The 24,067-nt window shown below is 41.6% G+C and overlaps 1 protein-coding gene across 2 annotated transcripts in view; it reads right to left on the bottom strand.

Annotated features, from left to right (window-relative positions):
• Window positions 1-4,016: 4,016 nt before the first annotated feature.
• The window catches only part of LOC309699499 (CCR4-NOT transcription complex subunit 3-like), a 40,125-nt gene continuing 20,074 nt past the window's right edge, over window positions 4,017-24,067 (bottom strand). For both annotated transcript variants that reach the window (XM_082522537.1, XM_082522538.1), the window contains 14 exons: window positions 21,661-21,789; window positions 19,983-20,078; window positions 17,224-17,352; window positions 16,786-16,876; window positions 15,493-15,626; window positions 13,216-13,272; window positions 11,121-12,069; window positions 10,902-11,007; window positions 10,377-10,527; window positions 7,879-7,975; window positions 7,443-7,644; window positions 4,986-5,118; window positions 4,538-4,663; window positions 4,017-4,402 (listed from right to left, as the gene is read on the bottom strand). In XM_082522537.1, coding sequence (XP_082378663.1) covers window positions 4,304-4,402; window positions 4,538-4,663; window positions 4,986-5,118; window positions 7,443-7,644; window positions 7,879-7,975; window positions 10,377-10,527; window positions 10,902-11,007; window positions 11,121-12,069; window positions 13,216-13,272; window positions 15,493-15,626; window positions 16,786-16,876; window positions 17,224-17,352; window positions 19,983-20,078; window positions 21,661-21,789 — 2,499 coding nt within the window. In that variant the 3' untranslated portion in view covers window positions 4,017-4,303. The remainder of the gene's footprint in view (window positions 4,403-4,537; window positions 4,664-4,985; window positions 5,119-7,442; window positions 7,645-7,878; window positions 7,976-10,376; window positions 10,528-10,901; window positions 11,008-11,120; window positions 12,070-13,215; window positions 13,273-15,492; window positions 15,627-16,785; window positions 16,877-17,223; window positions 17,353-19,982; window positions 20,079-21,660; window positions 21,790-24,067) is intronic.

The following is a 24,067-nucleotide window of genomic DNA, read 5'->3' as shown; positions in this document are numbered from 1 at the left end:
CTCTTCCTATTGAAAAAACAAAAGTTGTATCCAAGATGGCCGACTTCTAAATGGCCACCATGGTCACACAGGACTTTAATATCACCAACCATTCCCATGTTATTACAGTGTATCCATATAAATGGCCCACCCTGTATATTCACATGAGCTCTAATCACCCCCGTCATCAATCATGTTTGAAGCTTCAGATGTTCCCAAACTCCCAGAAAAACCAAAACACAAGTGCAGATTTCTGAAAAGTAATTATTTTATTAATATTTTACAATCCTTTATTCATGGTTATGTCATTATTTACTTTTTCAGCGCCACTTTGCAAGTGTCATTATTCCATGCTGTCTGATGACAACAACTGAAGGAAAAAAAAATAAGTTTGAAGGATGAGAAGTCTATACAACACTTCTTTGCCAAGGGGCAGAGAGAGATTCACATTTCAGCTCTCGGATTGACCTCTCATCCCTCCCGCTTGTCCAAAAAAAGTAAACCCCCCCCAAAAAAGTTAAAAGCACGACTGTCAGTCAAGTGAATAAGTGTAGAGTTGTGTGTCAGGTTATAAAAACACTCCTTTGAGAAGTCGCTGATCTTTAAAAAGAACAGTCCCCGTTCTCCTCTGGCTTTTAAAATGATCTCCCCCATTTCTGGAACAAAAAAAACAAAACAAAAACAAACAAAGAAAAAGCACAACCTATCACAAACTTGATACAAAATATAAAGATAGTCTCTCTTCCAGGTGCTGCTCCAAACATTGGAGGATATTTTTATTAAAAACAACAAAAAACAACAAAACAAAAAAAAAAAAAGAAAGAAGAGTGAAATGAAAAGGGCCGCTGTGGTGTAAAGAGAAGAAAGGATGGAAATTAAACCTGCGGTGAGAGTCTGTCCTGGAGGGGAAGATATACTGTAGTTGTGCTGTGGCAATGGGAGCTGCTGGCGGATACATTTCCTCATAAAATGGTCTATCAAATACTTCCTGAGAAATAAAGGAAATATCTACCTGGCATGAAGAGGAGAGGAGGCGGCGGCTAAGAGAGAGAGGAAGAGACAGAAACTCAAGTGTTTTGTGTCAAAAACAAGAAAAACAAGAAAAAAAATGAGCTGCTGTTGAGTTTTGCTGGCAGCTGTGGAAGAAGCTCGGGCAGTGTGAGAACGAGTGTGTTTGTGTTTGGTGTGGGCCCAGTCGGCTCAGTCGAACCCTTCAGTGTGTAAACATGGAGCAGAGAGCTGGAGGACAGAGGAGATGTGGGCAGCAGTGCTGGTGTTGCTCTGTTTGTGCTCGAGCACAGAGAGGAGGAGGAGGACGAGGGAGGGAGGAAGGAAAAAGGGAAGGAAAGAAGAGGCTGGTGGGAGACGAACAAACTGTCCATCCAGCTGCCGGCAGCATCCAACACCCACCATGATAACTGCTGGAGCTGCTCTGTGTTAAGAGGATCACGTCCCCTGGCTTTAACCTGCTGCTCAGTTTTAGACGTCCAGGGTGTGAGGCGCTCCGAGTGTCGGGTGTAGCATGAGCCCGGTCTCATACCGACGCCGTCAAAGAGAAATTTTGTCAAAGCTGCTGATGTCACAGAGGCTGATTTCACAAACAGAGCAGGTCAGGAGCTTTTTGTTTTCTAACACTTGTCAGTTCTCACATGTGGCACAAAACAGGAAGTGGCCCACACGCAGTCCTGAAAATATTTGGCTTGATTTATGTGAGGGAGCTGCGCTGATAGATCACCAATGCAGCACACAGATTTTGCACTAAGGGGCTGGCAGATTAAAGACCGGCCAAGGTCTGATCAGAACGCGGGGGACTCTAGCGTTCTCACATGTTACTAAAAGTGTGCTTGAGCCCCCCTTGGGTGCAGCAACAGTAATCTGTCATAAACAAGACAGAGCAGGACACAAAGCTCCCAAACGGAGCTTCATGGCCTCTCTGATCTTTGTGTCCACTGTTGCTCTGGTCAGAGATGCAAAAACGACCCTCTGTCTGTACTGCTGAAGACAAAACGCCAGTATCTGACGTCTTGGGATGAAAACATTTTGGCGTATTTTCAGGCATAAAGCTTCAAACCTAAATAAAGTTGTAGCTTAGCTTGTTGAAAGCTATCAGAAGCACCTGGTTAGCATCTTTCTGCTGCGTGCAGACACTGACATGAGCAGCTGATCGTATATTTGTCTGGCAGCCGGATGGGAAAATTTCTGCCGACAAGCCAGCGCAGCGAAGGTGGACACAATCTGATCTGTGCACAAACAAAACAAACAAAAACTCTATAGAGGAACATTGTGGACTGAGCTTTCAGCAGGTATTCATAAGTGCCATTATTGTAGTCGTGAGAGGATCCCCGTGCACCTCCGCTGCGTTTGAGTGAACGCAGAAAAATTTAAACTGTGCATGACGAGAAAACTGGGAAAGGAGAAGATTTAATTACAACTTGAGTTGTCCAAGCTTCTCCCAGTTTGAAGCCATTTTTGTGAAACTATGACATAACGCTGCCCACCAGGTAAAAGACAGTTACTACCAACACCTCGCCGGCTGCGTTGTCACACTCCTCCTCTGCGGATAGACGGGAGTAGGCAGGGCGGGATATTTTTAGACCAGCGGACAAAAAGCATGAACCACCTCACAAGTAAACAAACACCGACAACAACAATAACAAGAAACGGGACCTCTGGAGTGCGAGCGAGGCCTACGACCAGTGTTTACCCGTTCGGCTGCTGGTTGCTTGTTTTCCCAAACAGACCAGAAGAGAGAAGCTAACTGCTGAGCTCCGGCTTCACAGAGCTGTAAAAGGACGCCTCATCGTCACAGCAGCAGGGCAGGTGACCTCATTAATCAGCTGTTTTACACAGAAATCCAACACTTTTGCACCTCAGGAACTTGACACCTGTGATTCCAATGATAACCGCCACACTGGGGGAAGAGATGCTAGGCCTAAATATCAGCTTCTACTCGCTTGTTGAGGCGGATGAATTCATTCATAGCCTCACCTACAGCATCTGATACCCGCTGCTCTATTTCAGCTCCTTCGGCGTCTGATGATATAACGAGTTAGAAAAATAGATCCGAAAATGCAGAACAGCAAATAATTTTAAATTTCATGATTAGGTTTTCATTAGTTCTGCTTACTTTTACTTTAAACTAAATTTTGTATTTTTTTTTATTTTTTTTTTTCCCTCTTTTAAACAGATTCATTCATTGTGAATGACTTCCTGTTACTCCAACAAGACCCCAATCAGCTCTTGTTGTTGTGGAGATGAGCTTTACTTTTACATATATAAGGGTGCAGGTGAGCCTGGTTAGCACCACCTCTAACCAATACTTCACTGTTAACACCTCAATAACGGAGACAACCACACTGATCATGAAGGTCGACTTTACAGAAGAGCGATTTAAGTGCACAGCTGTACCTAATAATCTGGCCACCAACTGCATTTCACTGTAGATTCAATGTGGCTGTTCAAGTTCTCCACCTAATTTGTACTGAAGCAGAAAGACTGACGTATTAACGGGCACGAAAATGATGTGTGTCCACGGATATGAAGCCCTGCTATCATTTTATTCCACTACTCCAAATCCAAATTAATCTGGATTATAAACCAGTGGAAAACAAGGCAGAAGCTCAGCATCATTATGTCTCAGGTTATGCGAAGCGTCACATTAGCAGCTGTCAAGTTCATGAAGCAGAAAAGAGCTGGCTGCTCATCCTCTTTGATGCGTCCTCGTTTGCTTCTCACTTGATTTTAAAATTCATTTCTCTCAGCTGATGCAAGTCTGAGAAGTGTTACCTCACTGATGGAGTTCACATCTCCAGGTTTTCATTGGTCTGTTTAAAGTAGACAGAGCCTGCGCTGAGAATATAACTGACCAATAATCTTTGGCCTTTAAAGGGCGGGGCTAACAGAAGCAACAGTTTTAAAGCCAAATTAACAGGATAACTCAGAGTCGAGGGCAGGGGATAGTAGAACATTATACGCGTGATTATTTTGTGTGTGTTTGTGTGATTTGTCTAAGCCAGGAAATATTTTTTATTTTTAAAAAAAAAAAAAAAAAAAAAAAAAAAAGGCCTGCTGATGAAGAGATAGAAAGAAGAAAGGAGGAGATGATAGGAGTGGGAGGGGTTATCACTGCCGGTGTGAGGATGGTAAGGCGGGATTTGGAGGGTCAGGAGGAGGGACGAAACCCGCCCGCCCCCCTCCGGCCCGCACGTCTCCTTTTCCCAGCGAGCTGAGGTCAAATCCAGGAATGTCAGCAGGTGGATCAACCTTCTCCATGCGTCCATCTCTCACTTTCTCAGCTGTCAGTCCTGTCGCTTCTCTCTGCACGTCACTGGAGGTCTCGGTCTTCGAGGTACCGGTACTCAAACGTGAAGCCCTCCTTCTTCCGCTGGCCCCATTTCTCATAGTCAAAGTAAATGTATGTTCCCTAAAACAAGCAAAGAAAACACTAAGTTTGAAGACAAAGAGGAAGGCGGTCAACGCACGACTAAATGTTTGCAGAAACATCCATATCGTTAACATTTTTAAACTCTGCGGCTGAAGACACAGATGTGATTCTCACCTGCTCAAACTCATCAGTGATGGTCTTGGGTTCTTCGTGCCTCTGAAACCACATCATGTACTTTGTGTGGAACCTCCACGACTGCTTCTTCAGGGCTTTGGCTGCCAGATACTGGGCCTTAGTGCCCTGCAGAGAGGGAGAGAGGAGAAGACGAGTGCTGAGAAATGAGACTAAATTAGGAGCACGTTTTGGCTCTGAGGAGAAAGAAATCCTCAATTTTACTTGTAATATGATTCATAAATACCTCATGAGCCTAAATTAAATCTGACTTTAGTGTAATCAATTTAGTCTTGACCCTGGACTCCCTAACAGGCCCTTCTTTCATTTAAACTAATCATCTTCATCCTCCAAATTCCGATTCAGCAGATCCAATTATAACCTAAAACAGTCTCACAGAAAGAGTTTGCTGTAAACAACATTTAAGCAGAAACGGACCAACACCGCTTACCTCCAGGTAGTAAAAGATGAAGAAGAGGGTCTCTGTGGAAAGCCTCTGGTAAAACTCTACAGTGTCTGAGTGGGGCGGTGGCACCTGGTGGTGGAAAGGCAGGGTGGGGCAGGGGTTTCTCATCAGGTACTGCCTGTAATACACAGACAGAGAGGGGAGTTAATGGTTTATAAATGAAGAAAATGGCAAGAATTTAGCATAACTTTTTAGATAACACGCTGCATTCCTAAAGTCTTATCTTCAGTATAGAAGGGGGGAGAAACAGAAAAGATGAAAAAAAATTTGTCTTGATCTCATTTTTTTAAACATCTTTACCTAAAAATCAGTTTTTCATCTCAACTATATTAGATGTTTAAGAAAATCCACAATTAAAACGTATGTGCTGTCAGAAAAAGGTGAAAGTACTGAAGCACCTCCCTTTAAAACCTTCCATTTGTCAGGGGCAGCCAATCAGAAGACAGGTGGCTTAAAGAGAGGGTGGCCTTAAAAGCAGATGAACTGATGGGCTCTACGAAAGCTCAGATGGATTTTTGTTGAGCCGTGAATCACGTTAAGCTACTCTAGTAGAGCTTGAGAATAAAAATATGGGGCTGAAAATAAGCAGAACAAAATAACCAATTAGGATTTCTTCCATGACCTAAACAACCCTCATCGACAGACTTCACCCATCGTCTCTGCACAGTTAAAAGTGAAGAAGCTCTGTTTTAAGGCTTTTTAAAAAAATAAATATAAAGAAATGCAAACACTACAAGTGCAAAAATAAAGTAAAGCAACAGGTTGAGATTCCCATTTGTAAACACCAAGTCAAGATGGGCAATCAGAACCACTGACACCGTGACATCAGAAACTACAAACTGGTCGAAATGTAAGAAAAATCAAAGCCTAACATTTATAATGTGTTTAATTGTGAGAATCAGAGTTATTCTCACGGCAGACTCATTTTACCAACATGTGATCTGAAGACCGAGATGTCACATGTTGAGGAACATGTGGGTCGTACGTACACAATGATCTATATAAAGATTTTCCTTCCCTGATGGATTCACAGAAAGTAGGAAAATTCAGCAGTGGGTCACTCTCTCTACCTAAATGCACTTTTCCGAGTATTTTTAGAATGATGACAAACCCAGTTTGTCTGTTTCCATGAAGCTGTGTGCACCGAGGGCGCGCCTAAAATAACAGAGTCCCACAAACGGAGCAGAACAGAAAGTGTGCGAGTGTCTGACTAATGTGAGCACTTCAAATCAAACGTGGAGGAAATGAGCTCTGTGCGTGTAGGAGAAACAAGTGTGTGCGTGTAAGCTGAAGGTAAATTATACTTTAAGAAACAGGTGGAACAAACACGTCTGTCACGCTTTTATTACAGAGTCATGTTTTAATCACAACAAGACAAAATCCACGCTCTGCGTGTGTGTGTGTGTGTGTGTGTGTGTGCGCGCTCTCATCTGTAAAGCACAACAGGTACTGTGGGACAAGAGGGTTTGAGTGTTTGATTTAAATGTCAATTGTATCTGTGTGGGCTGACTGCATTGTAGATACTGTACCAATATAATCACTTCTGCAATTATGACTGTGTGTGTACAGGTGGGCTACATTACTGAGCACTCCAGTATCAGACTGTACTACACACAAATCGAATAAAGCAGTGGGGTTTTTATTCCCTGTGCTGCAGTTTCTCCCACTGACTTCAGTTGACTGAATTTTGCTCTTTTAAATATTTTTTACTATTGTTTACACAAAGAGCTGAGGCGCTTTTGTCCAATCTGATCCGTAGATGTTTTGATAGAGTCACTGTGAGGAGATCTTTTAACAACTGTAGTGTATAGTGCTGGTCAAAAGTTAAGTCACTTGTAAATGGGTAAATATGGAATAGATACAGTGATTTATTTATGTTTGGAAAGTGCACAAACATGAATTTCCACAGTTTTGTTGTGCATGTACAACATTTCATGTCATTTCATTCTATGCTATGAGTGGAAAACAGTATATGAGGGAAGAAAAGTGCAGCACTAATGAGCCTGAAAGTCAATGTTTGGTATGACCACCTTTATTCAACACAGTGAACTGAATATACTGCACTGGGATGTGTTTGGGATCACTGACATGCTGCAGAACTAAGACATTATCAGTGAGTAACCTTCCAGGTTATATTGCATAGAGGATGCAAATCTGACTTTCTGTATGTACGACTTAGTTCTGCATGACAGAGTCTCCACCATGTTTTACAGATGACTGTAGACACTCACTGTTGTACCGCAGTGAACTACTGAGTCTTCTTAGATTAAGGTAAAGAAATGGGCTTTATTTTATTTTTATTTATTTATTTTACAGCTGACTTGACCCTGGCCTCCTCTGAATTTAAACAGTTGTTTGTTTGTGAAGCTGCCTGTAGTGTGTTGTGTATAACGATGCTTTTTCTGACTGCAGAAAAGGTGGGTGGTAAAAATTTCACTGCACCTGATTCTCTCGGAGTCGGATGGGTGTGGCATATGCGTCCACGCCTGCTCCTGCATGACCTGTTGGTAGCCCTGGTCTTTGGACAGGGGAACCGGGCCCAGCGGACACACCCCCAACGATGGGGGGATGCTGACTTCTGACAGCGAGGGCTGAGGTCCTGATGGGGGGCCTGAAGGGGCCGTAGTGCTGCTGGGGAATATTTCTGAATAGGAAAGAGTGAGGGGAAGTGACGATGAGAGGGATTCGGGTTTTGGAAATGGAGAGAAAGAAAAGTGGAGTTGAGTCAGGGATGATAATATCATCAGCAGTTTTTGTTCAGAGGCGGCTGAGAGTGGGAGGTGAGATGACATTTTGTTCCATTAAAACACAGCTTTTCTATTTCTGCTCTATGGTAACCCTCCATCTCTTTTTATCAAGGTGTGTGTGTGTGTCTTACCTGAGGTGAGGTGCAGGGAGGTCACATCTCCCTCGATCCCTGAGCTCATTGCTGCTCGCTCGGCCATGGACTTGAGGCTGCTCAGAGGCTCTTGGGGCTGATGAGGACAGACAAGGAGACACTTGGGAAAAAAGATTCTCCAGGACGTGTGCACAGAGTTATCATACCTGCTTGAACACAGGAACTCGAGTTCCCGCACCACTGATAATGTTGTCATGGAAATCACTTTGACTTCGGTTTTCGGGCTGTTTGGTTTCTCTGCTCCTGTGCCCTCCCTTCCTAAGATGCATGTGACGTAGCGTCAGGCAGCTTGAGGAGTGATTTCAAGATGACATGACGAAACAACAACAAAAATAATGCACTATATGTTCGCAAGTACGTGGATAGCTTGGAGAGTGTCCTTCAATATCATACTGCAATAATGTGATTTACTTTAACTCTTAGATCAGAGATTTTTGTTACTACAAGAAACAAAATCGACTAAAACCACATCCATAGAGAAATTATTGTTCTCGTTTGGTGTGTTGACTGCGGTCAGGTTTTATGTGGTGGACCTAAAGTTGTGTGTACTCGTGTCTGCAGGCACATCCAGGGGGTTCAAAGATACTTTAGATTGGTCTGTAGTGCAGCCATTCAGACTGTTTATGGAGTGCCAAATCATGAAGAATATAAAAAGATCGAAGATGAGTTTTAGTGAAGGAGGTCAGCACTCTAGTATCAAAAAACCTCTTGTTTCTGTACATCCCCTACAAAAGTCCTACTTTACTCTCCATATTTTCTCAGATCATCCAAAATCAGTTGGAGAAACACTGAGTTAGTCTAACATATTCCATAAAAATAAAGTTGAACTTAAAGCCAAAGAAATTAGTACGTTTAGTCACAGGCTAACTCGAGCTCAATTGTGCGTATGCAAAGATACGAAATGGAAGAAATTCACACTGGGCAAATTAAACATTTCAATTTTGGTAAAATATTCACTTCACACTGAGTCTCGAATACCTACCAGCTAAAATGATCCCACAGACTTTTCTCCTGATACTAATAAATATTAAATATTGTCGCCATGGTTCAACTTCACTTTTATGTAAAGACTCTATAAGCTCTGTTACAGATTTACACCGCCTTGAAATTTTATACAACAGGAAGTTTGTATGAAATTCACAGGGCTGCAAATTCTCCAGCAAAAACTGTTTTTGCAAGTTTTCAGTAATTCAGATTTTGCAGCTTTAACATTTCATTCATCAAGAATCAAATGATCTTACTCTTTTTTTTTTATATCCCCATGGAAACACTGTATAATTGGAGATCACTTTTGAACTTACAATGATCTGGCACAACATTATGACCACCTCTAATATTCTGTTTGCCCCCCTTCTGCTGCACTGATCCGTCAAAGCACAGACTCAACCCCACCCCTGAGTGTGCTGTGGTATCTGCACCAAAATGTTAGCACCAGTTCCTCCAAGTCCTGTGATTTGCTAGGTCAGGGATCCATGCATCAGACTTGTTTATCCAGCACATCTCACACTTGTGCAACTGGATTGAGATCTGGGGAATTTGGAGACCAAATCAAGACCTCAAACTTATTGTTCTGCTCTTCAAATCATTCCTGAACCATTTTTTGCTTTGTGGGTGGATGCATTACCCTGCTGAAGATGCCATAGCCATCAGGGAATACAGTTTCCATGAAAGGGTGTGCATGGCCTACAGAAATGCTTAGTTAGGTGGTAAATGTCAAAGTAACATCCACATGGATGGCAGGAACCAAAGTTTCTCAGCAGAACATTTCTCAGAGCATCATACTGCCTCTGCTGGCTTGCCTTCTTTCAAATAGTACATCCTGATGCCAGATGGTCCCCAGGTAAGCACGGCACAAACACGCAGCAATCACAAGATTTAAAAGAAAGCCATTTCATCATACCAGGCCTCCTGTTGCTCTGTGGTCCAGTTCTGATGCTCAAATCTGTACTTTTACCCAATTTTCCTGCTTTTAATACATCAACTCTGAGCACATAGTGTTCCCTTGGTCCCTGATATCCCCACTCACTAACAGGTGCCATGATGAAGGGATAATCAGAGTCATTCACTTCACCTGTCAGGGGTCATTATGTGTGTGATCGGTGTATATTCATACCTCTTTAAAACATTACTGTACCAACCTAACTTGGCAGGTATTTGGTTCCTCCGTGTCGACATTTATTGATTTTTGGCACTGTTCTCTCAGTGTTTGCTGAAATTTGCTTTAAACAGCTCTGTTAATCAACAAACAGCAGTAATGAGACTGTAATCATCTCCCCTTTGGATTTAACTGTTGGCAGAACGAATTAATTAAAGCAAAGGCCATTCTTATTGTGTCTGCATGCAAATTAATAGTCTGTGGAGATTTGGGAGATTAAGTTGCTCTCTTAGCAAACAACACTCAAATCCCAAACTCCCATATCCCCCCAAAACGATTAAAAACATAGCTGTTCACCTTCGTATGTTCAAATGTGTCTCACCTTGATGCTGTCGGAGGACTGCTGTGAGTAGGACATTGGCCCATTCAACAGGTTGCTGCCGCTCACCGTTTTGGCCTCGCTGTAAGAGGCCGGGGATGGAGAGTTGGATGACAAACTCATAGAGCCCAGTAGACTGGGACCAGTGTCCTTACTGGAAATAGGAAACATGGATTTGTTTAGGCTGGGGTCACAGTCAAAAAGGAGCACAAATCTAAAGAAGTTACAGAAAGTCTTGTTTTCCACAAGCAGCAGAAGTTTCGCAATAAAATCCCCTTTGACAAATACTCCTGTGCAGGCCGAAGGTTAAAAGGCTTTTAATTAGAAGTGCATATAGGAAGACTTTAATGCAGTCATTTTAGCTATGGAATCTGAGCGGCTCTAAGGATGCTTTGTACGCGTATTTTTAATCAGACAAATAAGAAATAAAGTCTAACAAAAAGGAGAGGGTAGTGGTGACAGTCAATTTCATTAAAATGCTTCTATAAAAACAATCATGTCCTCTAACCAGCTGCTTTGGCTACTTACGGCTGATTGGCTGTAGAGGTCAAAGATGAGGGTTGGCTGCTTTGCGATTGGCTGGCACTGTTGAGGGCGGAGTCTGCTGTGTTGTCTGCTACCACAGCACTGTAACCTGTAATAAAAACATAAATACATAAATGCACTTAGAAATCATCCTCAGGTGTAATTTCTCTCTGAAACTTTATTTCTACAGGTGCTGGAAAAACGCAGACATTAGATACTCACTAGTGCTACCGTTCTGCTTCTGTCGGCTCGGTGGTCGGACAGGGAGCGAATTTCCTCCTACTACTCCACTCCCTGCTGATCCCGAGCTGCCTCCGTTGCTCCCGATGACTCCTACTCCGCTACCTGGGGCTAAACCTCCCACCGAGCTCGGTGACACCAAGGATGAGCCCTGCACCCCTGACTGACTAGAGCCCAAACCCAGAATCCCAGAGCCAACCACGCCCGGCGCTGCACCCAGCAGACCTGTCGAGGATGTCGGCCCGCCGACTGTCATGTTCCCGCTGCCGATGGAGCCTACAGCACTGTTGGTCGTTGCTGTGCTGACTCCACCCAAAGAGCCTGGTAAGCTGGAGCCGACCGCCTGAGCGTAGGGTGCAGGGGTGTTACTGGACAGAAGGCCTGCCATGGTGCCCGTCAGGGATGCCGGCATCCCCGACAGGCCGAGGCCTCCGGACATGGGGCTGGTGGTGACGGCGCCCGAAATGCCTTTCCCCAAAGAGAGGCCCAGGCTAAGGCCCAGGCTGTTGGAGGTTGGCGTGGACCCTGATGGAGCCTGCGGCTGCGAATTTGAAGCACGGAGCTCCTGTGTGCTGGCATTGGGTGGAGAGGCGGCCAGTGAGGCAGGGTGGCTGTTGGTGGAGGTGCTGGAGTTGGAGATAGGAGCTGAGGAGGAGGAAGAGGAGCTAACGGAGTTTTTGGCCTGTTGCTGCTGCGCTGACGGGTGCGGCGGCTGCTGGGTGGCGTTGCTGTAGCTGCCAGCGGAAGTGTTGGTGAGATGACCTGCTGAGTTGCTGTGATGACTGTTGCCCCCAGAGCTACTGCTTCCTCCCCCAGCGATGGTCGCCATAGAGATCATTGAAGATGAGGTCAGTCCCGAGACGGAAGAAGAAGCAGAGGAGGAGGAAGAAGAGGATAACGAAGAGGAGGGATTTCCATTCTTCACAGGCGACTGAAAAATATAAAAAAAAAATACATGAATTAATTAAAAATTAACCTGATGTCTTAATCAATGACTTTTCAAAGCACTGCTCTTGTTGCTCCATTATCTGATGGACAACAATTGTTTTTTTGCCCAATAACACACCATTGTTTAATTACAGTACAATGAACACTGCTCATTTATCGCTGAGGACAAATCATAAACCAAAGTCAAAGATTCGATTGAACATGAGGGACTGACCCACACAACAATATATTTTAAGGCAGATGAGATAAGTATGCTGTTTGGGGATTTCAGGGAAAAATCTCCATGAAAATTTCAGGCTCATTTGTGGACTTAAAACAGGAAAAGGATAGTGCTTTGGTTCCCCTGCTAGTCATCGATGAAGGAGATAACAAAGAGACTGTGCAACATTTATATATAGCTGTCACCATTGGCTGTATTTAAAAGGTGTAGCCATTATGAAGAATCCTGTTGTCAAGTCTCAACCTAAGTGTTTTTGCCATTGCCATGAAGGCTTTTTTTAACATGTAGAACTAGACGTCTTTTTGCAACCAGAGGGATCGCCCCCTACAGGACATTGGAGAGATTGCAGGTTTAAGCAGACACGTCATGTGAGGAGACTCAAAGAATCCTGAATAGAAATCTTTGCAGTAGCAAAGAAGGTGGTTGGCTTAAAATTTAAGTAGTAAAAACAGGCAACATATTAGTACATACTAATTAATGTTGTTGCCCCGGTGCATGACCATAGATGTTTATGACAGTTTCAGCTATGTTGTAGCAAACCTCTCTACTCTTGTGTTTTAGTAAAGATGTAGAAATTTTACACTTTTTGTTTGTGGTGTGTTGAGCAGTGTTGGTGCTCTGGATACTGTGGTTTGAGGTTCTGGCTCTTTCCTAGTTTGTTTAGGATCAGACTGGTTCCAAGATGACTCCAGAGTTGTTAGACCAGAGTCCAGATGGACTTTGGTTTAAGGCATGCACTTACATAGGCTTTACATGCAGTCTATGACGTTCACACTCGTCTGACTATTTACTTAACGAAAATTAACTGATAACTGCAGCACTTTATGATAATCTCAGAAGGTAATGATGTTCCTGGAGCTTTCGGCACTCCTGCTTTACTGGGAGAGGTTTCGGCATCTTCACACTAACCTGACTAACTTCACTGTCCGTCGAACGTCCCCTCTTCTTATCATCTTCTGAGTTCTCCTGAAAAAAAAAACAAAAAAAACACACATGGCATTAGGGCCACAGAGACAAACACCATGGTTGTCATCCTCATATGCGCCAATGCAAATGTGTGTGTGAAGTGAAAAAAGAAGAAAAGAAGAAGAAAAGAAGGGGGTGGGGGGGGGGGGGAAAGCAGGCAGTAGCAGATTTAAGCTTTGCAGAGCTTTTTGGGTCTCATGTTTTAATTCTTCTGGTTAAAGTATCCATAGCTGTCCATTGCAGTTAAGTAATTAATGCACTTTATATTTAATTTGCATTTACCATCAACAACTTTATACGAGCACATTTTTTCTTCTCAGTCTTGCTTAATTCTTATGCTGCTTATGTGTATGGGAAAATGGAGATCATCTTTCATTTCAGATTTTTGCACTGTGTGCAGAAACATGCAAAGTAAACCTCAATTTAAGAAGCGTGCACTTACATTAACATTAGTCTGTGTACATGTTGGTACATCAGAATCAACCCACTATCTGCAATGTGCATCCTGCCACATTCCCATTCCTGTGTGCATGTTAACACAAAGGTGTGTCACGGAAAAAGCTGTGGAATTTTTCTAAAAATTGGCTGCAGAGCGAGTAACCCTATAAAGACAATCAAAGCACAACGCAAAAATAAAACAAAGTGAACACATACTACAGGTTGAAAGCAACACAGCAGCTACAGCCAAAGTAGAGCGAGTGTATGTATGGGAAGAAGAAAAAACACTGTATGAATATATATATTGTAAGTGCTTTGGCAGAACATAAGAGGCAGACTAAGTGAACAGACTTATCAGTATCACAGCTCTATCATTGCTTAGACGTGTTTATGGTAAAGACAATGTAAGCTGTATTTTATAAGCTGCAGCTGTGACAGTGTTTAACAGGGCAAGTACAGATTTAATGTTTGAGGAGGAGAGAAAAAAAAAAAAAAAAAAAAAATCACACTGAGGCTCAGACTATGTGCAAAAGGTCAGCAAGTACAAGAGGTGCCCTATTTTAGGATTTTTTTTTTATATATGTTTAGCCTTACAGATCAATAAAACCACTGAGGGGGAAAAACAAAAACAACAACAACAACAACAACAACAACAACAAAGGAATAAAGTTTCATATTTGAATCTACATTTTTTACTGGAGATCAGTATCAACTCAGAAATTAAAAAACCTGATGTTTGATGGTTTTTAAAAACTTTATACCCTCCATGCATCAAGTTCAACAAGTTCTACAATGAATGCTGATGCAATTTTCTGGAGCACTGATTGGTCAGTAGGGGGTGGTTATACATGCGTTGATCTTTTATCTTGCACGTGATCTGCTCTGGAACCGATTAGCTCTGTAGCTTAAGTGAATGCTAATAAAATTAACTACCTCTGGAACACTAAAACTTCCAGATTCTGCTTCGTAGAACAGCCGTCTGTAGTTTGGGACTCCCAGATGTTTTGTTACATTTGACTTTTAGTGCAAACTCTAAGGTAAAGCAAACATCCAAACTTATACTGCGTCTCATTATCATCATGTATGTCTGTGTCGAACAAACTCAACAACTTCTAGAAACCTTCACAGCCGAGTCAGAGCAGCCTACTGAAGACCTTCCTCATCCTTTACATTCCCTTTAATGCCACGGTGTAACTTCTCATCAGCAGCGCGGAACAATACCACGCCTTCTATTCAGACAAACGAGCCCTATAATAACTGCTCTCACTACATACTGTGTGTGGGCGGATAGGAAGAACAGATGATATAAAGGCAACGCAACAGAACAATGAGAGCAGATGGCAGGGCACTACAAAAGCTACAAAGGCAATTATCTTTCATTTATATTTTAGATATTGACTCAACTTGAGTGTAACAATCGACTTAATTTCCCTCGATTACCAGTATTACTTCAATAGAACCATTAGTGACAGGTTCAGCAGTCAGTGATGAGATAAAACTGGATGATTATTTTTGGTGGAAAAGCAGCAGGTTAATTTATTCATTTGGATTTTTAAAGTAATTTTAATTGTCATATCACTGGGGACGGGAACATCAAGGATGCAAATAATATGCAGAAAAGCTTGAATGATTGTGAGCAACAAGTGGGGTCCAAATTACTCTTAATCCTTTTTAAATGACTTTAAAAAGCCCTCAGTGTTTTATTTATTAGTGCACAGCTAGCACAGACAAAAGCACACACATAACAGAAGCTTTAGCTAACTCTGGGGAAAGTTCTCTTACTGTAGTGCAAGTAGCAGGCGACGGGGGGATGGGTGAAGATGAGGTGGTGGAGGTGGGTGTGCTGCTGGACTGCTGGAAGATCTCGTCCTCCAAGTGCGAGTGCCCCGGCGGTGAAGTGGCGACCAGCGACTGAGCTGGAGAAAGCAGAGGCAGAGAGGGAGGTCAGTGAAAGTCAAAAGGCCTTTAAGACTTTGGTAGGTTTAAATGTTTAAAGCTGTTTACAAAAAACTGGTTTGGGCCATTTTAATAATATATGATGTATATATGATATAGTCAAAAATGTTAAGATTTTCCATTGGAAGTGACCGGGATTAGAAAGGAGAATATAAAAGGATGAGTTTGGACATGTGCAGAATAGAGACGTTGGATTGACTGGAAGAAGAAAATGCTGAATATGGAGCAGACAGGCAGAAGGAAAAAAGAAAGACCACAGAGAAGATTCATGGATGTAGTGACGGAAAACATGGTTGGTGTGACAGAGGAGGATGCTGGGGATACGGGGAGGATATTACGTGCAACTAGAAAAAGTTGCATTTCCTGTGAAAATGCAGTGTGAATGCCGTGTAGTGGAATCTGAAAAAAAAAGCAGAACTATCTGCTGAAAAGAGGCGTAGAAGCTTATCTCTTTGGTGAAAACTGCTTTATTTGAAAGGGTGGAGCGAGTGCAAGAGGAAAAGATGTGGGGCAGCAGCCATAGGTAGGATTCGAACCTGCACCATCTGGTCTCAAGGCAGCTACTCATCTCACTAAACCAAACTGGAGCAGAAGAAACTGAAATTTGTGCTGAAAACAGGTGAAAAAGCTGAACTTTCTGCTTAAAGGAGGTGAACTTGTTGAACTCTTTTCTGAAAAGAGGTGAAGAAACTGAAATTTGTGTTGAAAAGACTTTAAAGAAAAAAAAAAGTTGTACTGTTAGCTGAAGAAATTGTTGCCATAGGTGGGATTTGAACCCGGGCCTCCCGCTCTGAGAACGGGTGCTCATCTCACTGAGCTAAAACACAGCCCACCCGCGGGGAGCTAAATCAGCATAGACACTTGTGATGTGGTCCCATTCATCTCAAGGGGCCAAAAAAAAAGGGCATAAAATGCTTAATATTTCAAAAAGTATAAATGTTACGAGCGCCAAAAGATATAGCTGGCATTAGCAGAAAGAGCAGAACAGTTTAAAATCTGAATGGTGAAAATCGGCTGAAAACTGAGGGAGTTTTCAGCCTCACGGCATTCACACAATTACACGTAAACAAATAAAAAGTGTGAATTCAGAAACCAAACCCCGGTTCCTTCTCTACTTACGAATGTCCTCCAAATCCAGATCGTCGTAAAGGAATTCGTTCTCCTCAAAGTCGGGATCCTGCGACGAGTCGATATAATACTCTACGTCATCCTGCGGAAAGTGCAGATAGAAGGGAAAGTTACAAGAAAGTTTCGTATACAACATTTCTTAAACTAATTTTGTCTGTGGCAGTATATAAATAAATTCATCTGATGAAGGTTTACACTTTTTGTATAAATATTTCATTTAGTTGATGGAAAAACAAAGAAAAAGGCCGTAAAACTAATTTTTAGGAAAAGTTTGGCACACTAATTAAATTAGAATAAGTTATTTCTGCAAGTAACACCCGAAGAAGATCTTGTGGACACAAACTGTGCCTTTGTACAAACATTTAGTTGCTGATTCTATGTTTAAAACTGAGAAAAGGACAGAAAACACCAATCACTCTAGCCTCTGACCTTGATCTTCCTGATGGCTTCCACCTGCACAGAGTCGTTGTCCAGCATCCTCAGTATCGTCTCCAGCATCCGGATGTGGTACCGATGCCTCTCAATGAATTTCTTCAGCTCCTCGATCCGGTCCTGCTTCTGTACAACCAAAAATAGGCGAGAAGAAGAAAAACAAAACAGCAATTTAAGTAATGTAAGGAGGCAACACAGGCCCACAATCTACTTTTTAATTTGCTTAAGTCCAAACATTGATTATATCTGTGTTATGAAAATCTCTTAACATGTTTGAGCATGCCAATTCTCTACATTAATTATTTACTGTTGGACTAAAAAAAAAAAAAAAAAAAAAAAAAAGCATACAGCAGCCGGAGCATTTGACAGCTATAAGGCTGTGCGAGCGTAACATGCCGCTACATGTGCACTTTATGGCTTAATGCATCATATAAGCTAGCTCACGCATAACTGCACCTCTTACTTCAATATTTAATATTTCTAAAGCTTCATACATATTCTGGAGCTCTCAGCCATGTATTGCGTTTCTTTGTCCAGAGATAAGTTTAGATAAAACTAACACACCCAGATACCTCTGAGGAATAAAAGAAAAGAGTGCACGAGCAAGCTGGGCTGATGTGATTATAACAACACAGCAGCTGTTAAAACAGGCGGTCAGGACTCTTATGGAAATGTCTGGTGTGGCTGCTGGTGCAGGCAGCCAAGTGTGGCGTGTTAATGTTTCACCTTAGTGCATTTTAACACTGCACCAGAACAGTCAGGAGCATGAACAAGCCTCCAACATACACCTGAACTCTTTGGCCTCTTGTGCCACAGCTACAGTTGTAGTCAGACGTTTATATGTACTTAGAAGCATGAAATTAATGAGATCATCCTTGTACTGTTTTTTCCAGGGTGGCATCATGGTGCAGCACACATCTTTAATGAGTTTAAAAACAATCGGCTGCACAAGTTTGTTTTCTCTAATCCACACAGCCTCAAAGATATGAAGGATTTGTTTGACAGCACTTACTGCATTGAGCAATACTCTGAATGGGAAAATCCAAAACTACCCCATGACGTTCATGTCCATGAGGAGTATGCAGACCACAAGTGTAATTAAGAAACGGTCCAAGCCTGTATACAAGTTTATTTGGCTCTAACATTAATAAAACAAATTGTTTTCTTTTATTTTTTGTTTCCCTATTTTGATCCCAATAAAGCCTTAAAAGACTCAAAATATAATGTATATTGTAATGTTAATCTAAAAAACAAAAAAAATAAATAAATAAATAAAAAATAAGTTGTGAGTTTTGTATGAATTCTTCGGTCCGGCTACAGCAGTCTGCAGCAAATCGTTTTCAATTGTAGATTAAAACACATTTGGTGCTCTGGTAAGTATTTGGGGCAGCAGAACAAAATAAAGAGTGTGTGTGTCTGATGTTAATGCAGCAGTGTGTATCGGAGGACTCGAGTTTTTAATAGTTTCTGGACAACAACAGAGCTGGAAGAACACAACACGCTCACAGTGAGAGGAAAAAACATCACCAGAGGTATCCTGTAAATTATAAAATAAAAATAAAATAAAAAACATGTTAAAAATTTTAGTCATGAGCTTCTTTCATCCAAAGAGAACAATAAGAAATATTTATACTGCCAGTACTTCCTCTTTGTGCAGAGGAGCCTGAAACTGATTTTCTGAACATGTCCCTGTCCTCAGATGGCCTCCAATCACTAGATCTCAATCTAATGGAGCTCCCTTCTGGGATGCGGTAGAACGGCAGATTTATATCGGGGATCTGCAGCCAACAAATCTGCAGCAACTGTGTGACGCAATCAATATATGAATCTATGCCATGAAGAATTAGGGCAGTTCTGAAGGCAAGAGAAGGTCCAGCTCAGTATTAGTAAGGACCTATTAAAGTGGCGAGTGGCAACATGTCCTAATAGGAGCCAACTTAGTGGCCTATAAACGTAAGATTTAACCAGAACCCCTCTTTATCTCTGCACACACTTTGTAGCTTGTTTTTTTTTTTTTTTTTAATTCATCCTTCTTGCATCTTGAACATTTAAAAATCAAAGTACAAAGCACAACAGAGAGAGAGAGAGAGACCCTGTGTGAAGATTTTTATACCAAAAGAAATTTTAAGCCTTAAACTTTTGGTCTGAAAACCACAATCTTACAGCAGCAGTACAGTGCAACAGTAACTCTGAAGATCTCTGCTGAGAGAGACGGTCCTACGCTTTTGGCCAGCTAAACTAACCGCACAAGATACAGATAAAAATAAACTCCTCTGGGTCTCATTTATGAAACGTCCACGGCGAAAAATTCGTGCTCACAACTAAATGCGAGGCTAACAAAGTCGGCTGCAAACACTTTGTGACATAACAAAAGTATTTTCTTCAGCATGAGCTATAAACTCAAACATGGAATCTGAAAGTTTTCATGCTTTTTGCAATATCTGCACTGTCATCCACAGGTTTCTCTATAAATGAGATCCCTGAAGAGGACTTGAAACGAAAGCCAAAAGAAGGAAGTCAGGAGAGTTGCCCTTGTCTGGATAGAGACAGAAGATGAATGGAGGACACACTATCTGACCTCTGTAGCAGAGAGGGAGATAAAAGAGGAGAGAGAAAGGCTGCAAGGCTAAGGCCGGCTGACCGAGTGATCTGTGTCAGCTGTAAACAGACGAGGGAGAAGGCTGAGAGAAAAAGAACCTCAGAGGCGAGTAGAGAAGAAAATAATGAATGAATCAGAGATGAGAGCACACACTGACCTCCTTGTCTCCTTTCTTTTTTCTCGTCTGGACTGAGAGAGACTCCACTTCGCTCTCAAACTGGTCCACCTGCATGTTCAGAGTGTCTATCGTATTCTGAGCAAGAAAAGACATTAAAAGTTAACATGGCAGCGGTGTGACAAAACTCAGCTGGTTATTAGACCTTTAACTAGATCGGCTCTTGAAGAAATTTATCATTAAAATCTTTAAATATTTGCTGCCATTGTAAACCTTGGATGACATTAAAAATCAACTCTTTGGCGTTTGGAATCATCGGCTGACGAAACAAACCATGTTTAGATCCAGAAGTGGCTTTTTAATAGTGGAAAAACGGGACTTTCCTTCGCTCGCTTATTAAGTAGGTTCGGATAAGTTTAAAAAAAAAAAAAATTTACCCAGGCTTAACATGTAAAAAACAGCAAGTATTAAACTAAAAAGCCTAATTTTGCTGTTAAGATTACAAAAGGCAAAACAAAAGGAGGAAGTCATTGAGTGTTTAAAATGTGTCGTGCAGCATAAGTTTTTCCATAACGGAGGAATGTTTTGGCAGCCACACCTGAAAATGAGCCACAGCCATCGCTGAAGGATTCCCAAAGCATGGACTAAAATTTAATTAAGCAGGTTTATTACATTAGATTTCATTTATTCAATCAAAATAGATATTTTTGTTCATAAAATGCACAGAAAAAATGTAAAAAGAGATTTCTGGGAACACAAAACACCAACACACACTGTTGGACACCAGCCTTATTCCTCAGCCTCCTAGGAAATATACCTATAGACTCAATTTTAAACTCCTGCATCTCATTCTTGAGTTACTGCATTTACAAACTTGTGTCCACACTGCCTGCCCACCCGGCAGGGTGACAACAATACCCCAAACAGTGTTTGACAACTGAGGGGTAAATAAATAAATAAATAAATAAATAAATAAATACAGGCAACATTGATTTACTGCCTTTATTATAGATGGGCTAATATACATACAAGTTTAGTCCCACCATTCTGAGACTTGGGGGAAATCCCCATTAAGTCTAAGATGAAATAAACAAGTGTATAAACACAAAACCATCAAATTTTGACATTTTTAACCTGACAAATAAGATAAATTATTAATTAACTATGTGATTCGCCGTTTTAACATCTCTGCTCAAAATCAGCCTTTTTACTCTGATGATCAGAATGACGACACATTTTATAGAGCGCCAAACACAAGTACGGTCATGTTTAGAAATGGCTGTCGATTAATGGGAGTCTGTTTTCGTTGAAAGCTGAGACGGCGTTTTGTTTTAATTTTGGTTTTAGTTCCACCTGATTTCACTTTCAGTTCCAGGTTTCGTTGCAAAAGAAAATTAAAAACAATTCAAGCAGAAAACTTCCTCATGAGAGACCCGAGCTGTGACACATGAACTGAGCCGCTGACTCAAAGTAGTTTCTGCGTTTGAGAATAAGAACAGATTTCACCACGGTGTCATTCGACTCGCCTGTTCTGCTTTACAGCAGTGGTTACATTAAATGGGTGATTAGACTTACAGGATTAGAAAGTACTACTCTACACAAATTAATGTGATGCTTGACAGCATTTAGATGACACTAATCTAGAAGAAATACTACTCTTCCCGTCACAAACAAACCATTTCCCATCTTTCGTATGACAACATTTGATTATGAAGCTCACCGTTAGCCACGTGCCGACCTCCTCCTTCTCCCTCTGGGCTGGGTCCACCTTCTGTGCCAGACCGAGCCCTTCTTTAGAGTATGCTTTTGTCTTGGTTTCTCTTTCCACTACCTTGAATCGCTCCATTTGCTGCAAGTAAACAAAGAAATAAATAAGAAGCTGATCAACTTCAGTTTTCAGGGATATATTGATCTTCACAAACATCTAATTGTGCCCCCTTATTTAAACATTACTCCAACTTCAGTTCGATTTTACTTGATTATCATAAAAAAGGTTTAATTGCAGAAAACAAAATCCTAAGAATTCAGATTTAAGACATTTAAAACAATACAAAAATCTGCCATGCCATCATATTTTCACATAAATGTGGAGACGAGTCAACCGTCGGCCCGAATTTTGTTTATCTTTTGTGTTTTAAGGTTAACTCAGGCAAATCATTTACAAAAATTAGGTGACTAAACAGATATGAAGAAATGCCACTGATGCATTCATCACTCAGTCTGTACACAAAATGTCATGCAGCTAATATAGAGCACAAAACTGCAGCGACTCAATCAGACCAGGTATGAGCTAAAGAAACGCCTGCAAGTCCAGATGCAGGGCAAAACAGTACAGCTCGCTGAGGAGCTTAAATGCAGCACCTGGGCGAGTAACTGAGTCTAACTTAGAGGCTTTATCCTAGAAGCAAGAAGCTGCTGCTGTGACAGGATTGTTAGTTCAGCACTGTCACCTTATTGCAATCATCCATAAAATGTGTAGCTAAGCTGTCGAGCTCAGATAAACTGCACAGCGAGTCTTTAACATTACGCTGCTGCTACTCGGCCGTTTTTAAATATCTTTGTTTGTGTTTACACCTCCAGCCACCGGATGGCGCTTCTTTATATATGCTGCTTAAATGAGTGCAGATAAAAGGTGTGCAGCAGTGGTGACAGGTGCTGACTATTAGAGGAAAACACTTGAGACGCTACAGAGATGAGACAACCAGTGGATAGATTTATGCACGTGGAGTAATGTGGTTCTCTTGTTTCATTTCACAACTTCATATGGACACAGTGCCTGAACAAATGGAAATAAATGGAGCTCTGGAACTTTAAACCAGTTTAAATACATGATCATTGGAACTAGACATGAATATTTCATTTTTAAATATGAATTATTATTGACACCCCGAATACAAACCAAAGGTTTGTTCTTATAATTTGTTGAACCCTTTTTCAGGGTTTAGAGTAATCCTCTATAAAAATGCAGGGTTCATAATTTTCCAAACACCTGTCATTATAAAGCACCACAACAGTGAAAACCATCTAAAAATGGCATTACAGTTGTACCTAATAAAGTGACCACTGAGTGTGTAGAACTGCAGAAAATGTCATTTATTCCACTGATTTCTTAAATAATCTGAACACCAACAAAAGCGTTGCTTTAATAAATGTAGTTCTTGAACTCGAAGAGCTCCTGAACGCCTCTTAGCGGCTGATAAATGGGACATATTGTCTGTGACTGAATGTTGTTAAAGTCTCTTCTCTGCCTGCAGCGGTTTCAACACCAACCCTGCATTCACGGCTCTAAACTGCAAGTTCATCTTGGTCACATTTCTGTGTAAACACCCAGTAGGTTGTGAATGATCTTTTGCTGTTGAGGCAACATGTTTCTAACAAGCTCCCTCCGCTTCCTGCAGGACTGTAATTTCAGGTCAACCAACAAAACTGCAGGAAAACTCGAAGAACGTCTAAAAGGGACCTCTGCTGAGTTGCAGAGGTCCCTCATTGTGCAGGCAGGTGGCTCACATTCAGTCCATCTCAAAAGCCCTCATCAAAGGCTCACGTGGCTCCAAGGCCTGGAGGACAGGTGTTAGATAGCGGAGCAGATGAAAATGGGCGCAGCTCTTTAATCTGAGCCAGTAATCTAGGGAATAATTTTGGCAACACGTTCACACAGTTTCTGTTTGTTGTTGAGCTTCTAAAGGCGGCACCGTCTGTGTGCATTTGAAGGTGCGGTGAGAATTTTTACAGCAATAAAAAGGAACATTTAAAACATTTCAAAATGATTTTAAACAGAAATGTAAGAAAAAAATAAACTTCTAGCTCAGCTGGCATTGTAAGCACTTGAAGGCAATGACTAATGAAAAAAAAAACAAAAAACAAAACAATCACTAAACTCAAAAAATTTGCAACTTTCCATTTCCACAAACTAACAGGCAATCTCCTATCCGGGAAAACTTTCCTTATCTTCCTCAGTTACAGCCACTGTACAGCAAACAATAAAGGGACACTCTGTTAGGACTGAGCCTTGGGGAATCCTGTTTCTGGACATTGTCTCTCTTTTTTTAAGACATAAGTTTTAAGCACTCCGTAACAACAGCCGCCTCCTCCAGCAGGACGACGCAAAAACAGATCAAAGTCAATTA

The sequence above is a fragment of the Aulonocara stuartgranti genome, assembly GCF_965226115.1.
Source record: "Aulonocara stuartgranti genome assembly, chromosome: 22".
Taxonomy (NCBI): Eukaryota; Metazoa; Chordata; class Actinopteri; order Cichliformes; family Cichlidae; genus Aulonocara; species Aulonocara stuartgranti.
The sequence above is the reverse complement of the archived record's forward strand: the minus strand, read 5'-3'. Positions and strand labels throughout refer to the sequence as shown.